This window comes from Crinia signifera, chromosome 2 (genome assembly GCF_055691185.1).
Source record: "Crinia signifera chromosome 2, ASM5569118v1, whole genome shotgun sequence".
Taxonomy (NCBI): Eukaryota; Metazoa; Chordata; class Amphibia; order Anura; family Myobatrachidae; genus Crinia; species Crinia signifera.
The window spans coordinates 377,446,098-377,455,744 of record NC_139218.1 but is presented as its reverse complement, the minus strand read 5'-3'; the positions used below and the strand labels follow the sequence as shown (position 1 = coordinate 377,455,744).

General features: G+C 47.3%; 1 protein-coding gene across 1 annotated transcript in view; it reads right to left on the bottom strand.

Moving 5' to 3' along the window:
- Positions 1-4,231: 4,231 nt before the first annotated feature.
- LOC146059234 (uncharacterized protein C11orf97 homolog) overlaps positions 4,232-9,647 on the bottom strand; it is a 29,861-nt gene continuing 24,445 nt past the window's right edge. Inside the window, exon 5 of the mRNA XM_083171341.1 lies at positions 4,232-4,511. Within this exon, the coding sequence (XP_083027467.1) occupies positions 4,417-4,511 (95 nt within the window). The 3' untranslated portion in view covers positions 4,232-4,416. The remainder of the gene's footprint in view (positions 4,512-9,647) is intronic.

The following is a 9,647-nucleotide window of genomic DNA, read 5'->3' as shown; positions in this document are numbered from 1 at the left end:
ATAGATATAGATGATGTATCACAAAATAGTCTAAATTCTTTAAATTACTAAAAAAAAAAATACTATCTCCCCTTTCCCTTCTTGATGCCTAAACCTATCCCCACAATTCGAACCTCCCCCCACCAGCATAATACTAATTCCCCCTAGTGTCTAAACCTGAAAAGATACTAAAAATATCAAATTACACGCGATAATCGCACCATAAGACGGGGCCCGAACACCTCTACCACCACCTTTTACTCCAGACCTCCTGCTTCCCTGTCTTTCGATGCTTGCTCATTGTCAGTATTGTTGAGTTGACTTGAATGGGATGGGCATTAAGACTACAGTAGGCGGACGTTATTGACATTAACAGAGATAACTTTTATTGAAAAAGCATTTAAATGGCTTCAGAGCCTAAACTTCATAGTGCATCATACTAAACAATTACTATAAACATTCACATACAGTATACAGATTATATACAGGTGTACAAAAGAATAAGACATTGCTGAATCTTACTGGACATTACAGACTTACATGAAATATATGTTATACATACAATCAAAAGATGATGTTATGTTCTGGGGATATTTATGGAACCAACCAAATTTCTCCTACCCGGTGCAACACGTGCCGCTCTCCATCGTCCCACTTAGCCGCCTATGGCACCTATTACAGGTGGGGTGTTTGCTGGTGGTTACAGTCTTAATGCATGGGCAAAGGTGCCCTATTTTGTCCTGTAATAAATCTGATTTACAATCTGATGACATTTGATTATGGAGCCTCATTCAGATGGCAAATGCAACATCTTTCTCAAATGGACCAAACCATGCATGGATTATGGATAGACTGTTGATGCGCACGGACTGCAGGTGCGCGAGTAGACTGGCAGCAATGAACTCCTGCTACTTTTTTTGATCGCTAGCCGTTTGCGAGGTGATTGACTGGAGGTAGGCGTCTGGGGGTGTTATATGGCAATTTATTGTGAGTGCTAAAACCCCCCACAAACTTGCCTAAGGTTGGGGCCACACGTAACGACCAAGCGGGTCCCGTTTAGCCGACCTGCTTGGCAGCAAGAAACCTGTGTGGGGTCACACGCAGTGGTATGGCCGGATCCTGCAGAACAGGATCTGGCCACTGCCAACTGGACTCCACCTGCAGTGCAGCATGGTTTTGTCCATAAAGATTTTGTTTTTGTGACCAACTCGGAATCCGGCCCCGAGGGAGCTGTAATCCAGTGTATATTAATGTGACTCAAAGGGAATACAGTTGTTCAGAAACTTTGGCCAGTTGAAAAAGATTTGAACCTGTTTAACCCTTTGAGCGTCAATGTCGCTGTGAGAAATCTTCAAAATATCCGCTAATAATGCCAGCGCCGCTCACAGCAACTGTTTTTTATCGTATAAATAAATACAAATACACTCAAATCAAGTTTTTTTTTTATATGATCTCAACTTGAAAAATATTATTCAGCGCATGGATGACGACACTCATAGATGGCGGTATCTGAAAACGTGGTTAATATGATCCTCTTCCCCAGAATTCTACAGTATACCCATTACATTTGCTCCCGATTTTATTGACCAAACGAGACACAATAGAAATGAATAGGATCATACGCATGTTTATCTGGAATGTTAAAGGGCTAGGATTGATCAGATAAAATGGCAACAAAATAGAGATTGGATACAAGGAAAGGATATGTAGTCCAACCCTACATTAGAATCTACTTTTTTAATAGGTGATAGGTTAATTGTATTTTTACATTGACATGATGAGGAAATACCAAATAAAATATACAAAATAATCCATTGCTCATGAGTTATGACCAGAGGCTTGGGGCGGGATGTACTAAAGGGAAAATGCGGTAAAACGGGGGGATTTACCGCATTTTCCTATGTACCAATACCCGTCCGCCCCGTCTTCGCCTGGCAGGGTATCGCCACCCTCAGGGTGGCGATACCCTATAGAAGCCTATGGGCTTCTATCGCTGTCCGCCGTCCGCGCGGCCCCCCCCCTCCCATCCTCCTTTGATCTCCTCCTCCCCCAGCAGGTGTCACAGCCGGGAGAACATCCGGCTGCAGGGGGGAGGAGGAGACGCAGGGGGACACTGGCTGCCGACAGGATGTGACCCCGCACACCACATTACAGGTATCGTGGGGGTCTCCGTCGCCGCAACCCGATGCTAGCCGCATATGTTAGTACATACAGTATGCGGCAGCATCGCGGCGGCTGTCAGGCGAAGGGCGGCGATGTATATTAATACATCCCGCCCTTAATCCGTATGTCTCTCTCTTCCTTCCCTTTATTTTGAAACCAAGATTTCAGGATGGCAATGAACACAGTGGCGTAACTAAAGGGCCGCAGCCCTCGCGGTGGCAGGGAGGCGCCGGGGGTCTGCGGGCGCTGTTGTTTCTTCGCCAGCTCCCCACTGCTTGTGGGTGCAGCGGGGAGCTGGCAGGGGGGTCCGTGCGGTGCGGGGGTACCTGTGGTCAGGGACTCGGGAGAGCCTGAAGGTCCCTGCGGCGCTGATTATGAGTTGCCGGGGTCCCTGCAGCGAAGTGGAAATACTGCGCTACCGCCGTGCGGCGGCGCTGGAAGCGCTTCTAACTTTGAAAACACTGGCCGCGGCCGCACACTGATTGGCTGAGATTCAGCCAATCAGCATGCGCCCAGTGTTTTCAGAGTCAGAAGTGCTTCCCGCACCGCCGCACGGCGGTAGCGCAGTATTTCCACTTCGCTGCAGGGACCCCGGCAACTCATAATCAGCGCCGCAGGGACCTTCAGGCTCTCCCGAGTCCCTGACCACAGGTACCCCCGCGCCGCACGGACCCCCCTGCCAGCTCCCAGCGGGGGGGAGCAAAATTTTCTGTTACGCCACTGAATGAACATCACCCATTTATATTATGGAGACGCCATGGGATTAATACTTTAGGAGGCTTTGTTATTAGGGAGACTAAAAAACCATTGACGTTTACACAAGCTGTTGAAAAACTCCCAATTCTGCAACCCTTTCCCTAGCATACCCCCAGGCTCAACATTATGGGGCTGGTCTTTCCAGGGTGCTCTGCCCGACTGGTTATAATAATCCCTTAGATGCTTTAATACGACGGGAAAATACTCATTTTAAAGCAATTTCAGTCCACTACTCTTTCCTCCACACCCCCCTACAACATGACGGTCTGAGGACGGGGATGACACAATAGACAGATCATCTTCACTTCCTGGGCACCAAAACATTATTGAAGGCTACTGAAATCTCCATTAAGTTAGTTCCTACAACCTCATATACAGAATTGTTCCTAAATATCCTACACAGGACATACAGATGGAGCTGGGCTCATTCAGCTGAGGGTCTGGCCGCCAACAGCCAGTTTACGCGTTCCCTTTTGATGGAGATTATCGTCAGTCCCCGCCACCTCCCCAACACCCTCCCCCCTAACCCTGCCCATCTCCCTGAAGCGGAGACGGGCAGGGTTCCGGTCCCCCCGACGCCCAAAAACTGGGATGTGCGTGCGTGTAAGATGCTCGCATGTCCCAGTCAGATGGAGTGTCACTCCACCTGCGATCACCAGCAGGGGGCGTTCTGCCGAGCCCCAGCACTGGCTGAGAGGCACTCCATCTGTACTTGACGCCACATTGTCCGTATTTAACACTTTATTGAATAAACTCTTCACTTATGTACATGATTTCCCTGTGTTGATATGTTCTTTTACACTTCAATAAAAGAAAGTTAAAAAAAAATATATATATATATATTGCACCCAAAAAAAGTTCAGTCGCTGTGGGCGGCGCTGGCTTTTTTAGCGGATATTTTGAGGATCTCTCACAGCATTGTTGGCACTCAAAGGGTTAAGCAAAGCCGTCACTGACCCACTCCGGACAGCCGATGCTTTTGTTTTGAAGATTTTTTATGCTCCGGAGCAGTAGCGCGTATATTGGGCCTTATTTTGGTTCATTCTTTCTGACAAAATCCTTCTTAGATGGACAAAACCATGTGCACTGCAGGGGGGCAGATGTAACATGTGCAGAGAGAGTTAGATTTGGGTAAGTAATTTTGTTTCTGTGCAGGGAAAATACTGACTGCTTTATTTTTACACTGCAATATAGATCTCACTTTGAAGCAAAACCCCACCCAAATCTAATTCTCTCTGCACAAGTAACACCTGCCCCCCCTGCAGTGCACATGGTTTTGCCCATCTAAGAAGGATTTTGTCAGAAAGAATGAACCAAAATAAGGCCCAGTATGTCAGTGTATGGAGTCGGTAGTGTATTTGTATGAATGTATTTTTAAAATGAAGTTATATCAGATTCCCTACAATACGTTCACATGCCCTGTAAGCAATATACAAAAATATCACGCAAGGTGTTGTCTAAACAAAAGCATCTGGTAGCAAAAGCACATACGGTAAGTATCACACCCCGAACACACAGCTATGAAGGGGCCGCGTCTCCTGAGCCCCTGCTGAGACAAGGCTTTGGCTGGTTCATCAGCGTTTTCGGAGGCCATCTCTTACTGGGAGCACCATCTGTTCATAAGGGAAGAAACACAATATACGTTTACATCCTTGGGATTTGCTGTACCGTCTGGCTAATTACACTTTTATATCTTATATAATCTCAGGGTAGAGGCTGATAACGGAATACGGTTTCTGGCAGGGAATAATGTACACAGGGCACTTATAAGGGGTGTCGTGTAACAGATATTGCATAAGCACTCATTTTACATCTGTACATGTATGTGGCAACGGATATGGTACAAACCTCAACACCTGAATGTTGACAGGTTTGGAATGTCGACATAGATTTAACATTAACAACCAATATGTCAAAATTAAAATGCTGACATGGTCATGATGTCGACTTACTGTTTTTTTTTTTTTTTTTTTAACTTAACCCTAAACCTTGCCCTAACTCTAAACCTTACCTTAGTCCTAAAAATAAGCAATACAACTTTATTGACATTCTGGTGTTGACAATATGAAGATGTCAACATGTTTTTTTAAAGTGGATATACATATATTGGTTGTCAACTTAAAGTTGACGTTGACATTGTTCAAATATAGTATGTTATACTGCTTTCACATTGCAAAAACCTGCTTTCAACCCGTTTTTCTAAACGTGTCTTAAAACTGGTCAAAAGCCAGTTAAACCCCTTTCATATTGCATGATGTAAAGGTATATTGCAGTTTAAATACCGTTTTGTACCTTTCAGATTCAACCCGTTTCACCCATAGAAAGCCATACAATGTCATTTTAAATGTTTTTTTTCCTGCTTGTGGGCGGGGATCAAGTGTAGTTATCATTTGTAGCAAATACCGTTTCTGAGCTGTTCAGACTGCAGGGAAAACGGCTCAGAAACGTGTAGGATCCTGCTTTTAACACGTGTCAAAATACCGGTTTTCTGTAACCGGTAAATTGACAATGTAGCTTTCACATTGCAGCTGGAACCGTTTTAAAGCACTAAAAAAACGGCAATATACCGTGTTACAGCTGTAATGTGAAAGGGGTATTATTCTGGTGGCGACATTCTAAATATGTACTGTTGTGCTGTGACACAGATGACCAGTGGCGGCTCCAGGGGTGGGGCTACAGCACAGTTTAAAATTCAAATAGGGGAGCCGCACCAAAGCCCAGTGAGTGGGTTTGGAATGGCAGTTGGTGGCAGTTCGTGGGGCTCCCCTATTTGAATTTTAAACTGTCAGAATCAGGCTGATTTTTCCAATCCACTTTCACACCGAGATGCCGACCCATGTTATTCATTCACGGGCGCAGAAGAAATGTTCTACTGTCATCCTGTAAATGGGATACATTCACACTGCCTTGGTACCCCAGTCTTTCCTGTGTCCAACTCTGCAAGCTACAGTACCTGGGATATTTTTAAGGGAACCCTTTCACACCTACTCGCTACCTGGTAATAACCTGGGTCGATGTGGCGGTTTGAAAGGGGTGGTAATAGAAAGAATGTGTGATATACTGTAGGGGGGGGGGGGGGGGGGGGTACATACTGTAGGGTAGCTGCATTGCATTTAATTTATAACTCCTTTAATTGCTTTTAACATGCAGGTGTGTATTTCCCTTGCCCTGGGATATAACCTAGATCTGCTTTGCTGTCTACTGTCAATATATTTATATCCAAACAGCTTCTCTGTGTCGTGTCCCAGGGTATATTCAATAATTATCTCTGCTCGCTGAGATTAGAACACGGCTGGGAACTGCAGCAAGCACAGAAGGTGAACAGGAAGAGGCATCGTACCCAGCACAGGTAGCCGAGAGGTAATAAAGTCATCAGGTGTGGATCTTTAGGTCGACAGTGTCCATGTCGACAGTGAACAGGTCGCACACTTTTTGTCAACAGACAGAAAGTCTACACTTGAAAAGGGTAAACATGCATGGTCAAAATTTCGACACAAGCACATTTTTAAGGGTTTGCTGTTGTCTATGTCGACATAGGTCAGCATGGACACCGTTTTAGTGTACTGCGCCCCCTCGCTGCACTCAGCGCACTATTATAGTCTCCCTCTATGCCCACTGGGATGGTAAAGAATGAACAAGGTGGTTTAAAAAAAATCATTATAAACTCATGTTGACCGTTATCCATGTCGACAATTTTAATGGCGACGTTTTGCATGTGTCGTCCCTCTGACCATGTCAACTAGGGAGACCTACTCTCAGTCGCTACTCTGCATGCCTAGCGGCCTAGCTAGGCGGCCAATAGCGCTATTTGGGGGGAGGAGCCGCAGGATGTGGATATTTAAACAATACCAATAACAGTTGACTAGACCATTTCCTTGCATCAATAATTCTTCATCTCTCTAGAACAAAACATAACTGGCTGAGGGCAGCATAAGCCTGAGGCCACATAAGAGCCCTATCATTTGGGTTGTTCCCTCCTCTGTCCCCCACAGTTGTAGCCCCACCCCTTCCACCGTTGCCATTGGGCGACGTGGTGGGGGAGGTGGGTAGTGTGGTTGTTTCTCCTATCCCCCCTCTGTTTTGTGTCCGCCGGATGCAACTACATTGGCAGGGGCGGCTCTGGCGTGGAGGAGTCGTGAGTCGAGGAGAGAGTTGAGGTCAGCAACAGCGGGAGGAGTTTCAGCAGGTTCCGGGTTGGCCGTTGCGGGCGACGAAGTTCTGGGGATGTCTGGTTAGCAAGTTAGCTAGGATTATAGCGCATCAGGTGGTGAAGGTTAATAAGAAGGATAGGGCTCAGGGTCCGGTTGTGGCTCCTCCTCCCTCGGATCCCCCTCTCTTCACAGAGATGGTGCACTGTGCCAATATAGCAGTCACCAGGGGGCTACGAAAGAGGGTGAGAGAAAAAAATTAGGAAAGGCAAGTATGTGGACATGCATCAGGCATTTGAAAAGGCTAAAAAGGCGGACGGCATGGGGGAGAATGCTTTCCGTAATTTTCACCAGTGGCTTAGGGTTTTTTTGGTGTTTGCTGCGAGTTACGCGGAATCCAGGCCACTGGAGTATCCGAATGTCAATGAATATTTGTTTCTATTTCATGAGATGTACCTCAATAGTCCTGTCTGAGCTGGTTAGGTGGCTTTGTTTGTACCCTGACAGGGCGGCTTTTCGTTTTTTGTTTGAGGGTTTCAGTTTTGGCTTCCGTTTGCCCATTGAGGGGGCAGTTCATGTGATATCATCTAGGAACTTGAAGTCGGCTAGATTTTCCCCTGGCAGAAGGTGGATGCGGAAATTGGTTTAGGACGCATGTGCGGCCCATATCCCCTGCCCCCTATTCTGCGGTGGTGCATTTACCCGGTGGGGGTAGTCCTTAAGAGCACCCCTTGGAAGTTCCGTCTGATCCAACATTTGTCTCACCCTCAGGGGGGTTCGGTGAACGATGCCATCACCGAGGCGGTTTGCAGAGTTAGGTACAGGTCTTTTGAGGAGGCCCTTGTTTTGGTAAGGGGTTGTGGCTCCGGAGCACTAATAGCAAAAGTGGACTTGGAGTCAGCTTGCCACCTCCTCTCGTTACACCCTGATTCCTTGCGATTCCTGGGTTTCAGATTTGGCGGGGAATTTTTTGTGGATAGGTGTTTGCCGATGGGCCGTTCTGTCTCCTGCGCCTATTTTGAAAAGTTTAGCTCATTTTTTGATTGGTGCATACAGGTAGCATCGGGACAGTGGGGGGGGGGGGGGGGGGTCGTTCATTATTTGGACGACTTCCTGTTGGTGGGACACGGAGACAGCGCCCCTGTGGTGACATGTTGGAAACGGCAAAAACGGGTGTATGTGTCCTTAGGGGTCCTGATGCGGCGGATAAAACGGAGGGTCTCACGCATTGTCTTAGCTATTTGGGGATTGAGATTGACACTGAGGTGGGCTGTTGCCGCCTCCCAGGTGCTAAGGTGCAGAAACTATTGGGCCTGATTGAGGACTGTTTGGGGAGGCACTAGGTGAGATTGAAGCAGGTTCAGTCTTTGCTGGGGTCCTTCAATTTTGCATGCACCCCCATGGGTCGGGTTTTCTGCCGTAAGCCTGAACGAGCGATGGTTGGGGTGGTCAGGCAGCACCATACAGTATACCTTTCACAGGATATCAGGGATGATTTAAGGGTTTGGTCTTCAGGAACGACTTGGTGTCTTCTACGCCTCGGGCTTATGATGCGGCTTGGAGGGATTGCCCGTCCTTTTTGAGTAGGTATGGTTGGGAATGCGAGTCTATTGAGGACAGGTTGTGGGCATTTTTTTGGGAACATTATACGGCTGGTAGGTCGAAGGGAGCTACAGTATGTCCGCTGCCCTTGCGGGTATTGCTTTTCATGCTCGCTTACAGGGCAGGAAGATCCAACTCGGTCCTTTGTGTTGTCTAAAGCAATGAAGGGGTGGGCCAGAGTGAATCCGGTACCTGCGGAATCGCGACTGCCCATCAATTTGAAGCTGCTGAGGGATTTGATGGGAGCCCTGGGGAGCGTGGGAGAGTCACCATGAGTCCTCACTGTTTCAGTTGGCATTCCCCCTGGCCTTTTTGGGTCATTTAGGGTTAATGAATTACTGTAGTTGCTATTAGAAAACTTCGGTGGACACAGGGATCTTGTCCTCTCGCTGGGCGAATGTTTGCTTTGTTAAATTACGTGATCCAAGACAGATCAGGCTAGACGCGGACGTTGGGTATCCTTAGAGGCACAGAGTGAGGTGGGGGTCTACCTGGTGAGGTGAGGGTCTACCCGGTGAGGTTGTCACAGTCGTATTTGCGGCTCCGCCCTCCAAGGGGAGGCATTCAGTTGCTGGTGCCTGCCGACTGAGGGCCCCTCACTGATTATGGGACCAATTCCTTTTGGATTGGGTCAGCTACACAGGCTGCAGCGTCTGGGTCTTCTGCCATGGAGATCCAGGCACTGGGGCGGTGGAAGTCATCCGCCTATAAGTCCAACATTTGGATAACTTGTAGTTGTGCCTGTTGCGCCTGTTGCGCCAGACCTAAAACTATATTTACCTTCTGTTTTTGAATGGGCAGCATTCAGAAATAGAGGGTGTGAAGGTTGCTTTTACTTTTTCCTCCAAGGGGGCCTTAATTCAATTGGCAAACCTACGGTCCACGGGAGGTTTTTGAGTTTTCTCCTTCACATGGGTTGTTATAGTAGTTCATGTTGTTTGTTGTGCTTATACTAATGGTAGGGACTCTTCTTTTTCAGTTCCTCTGGAGTCGCCTGGA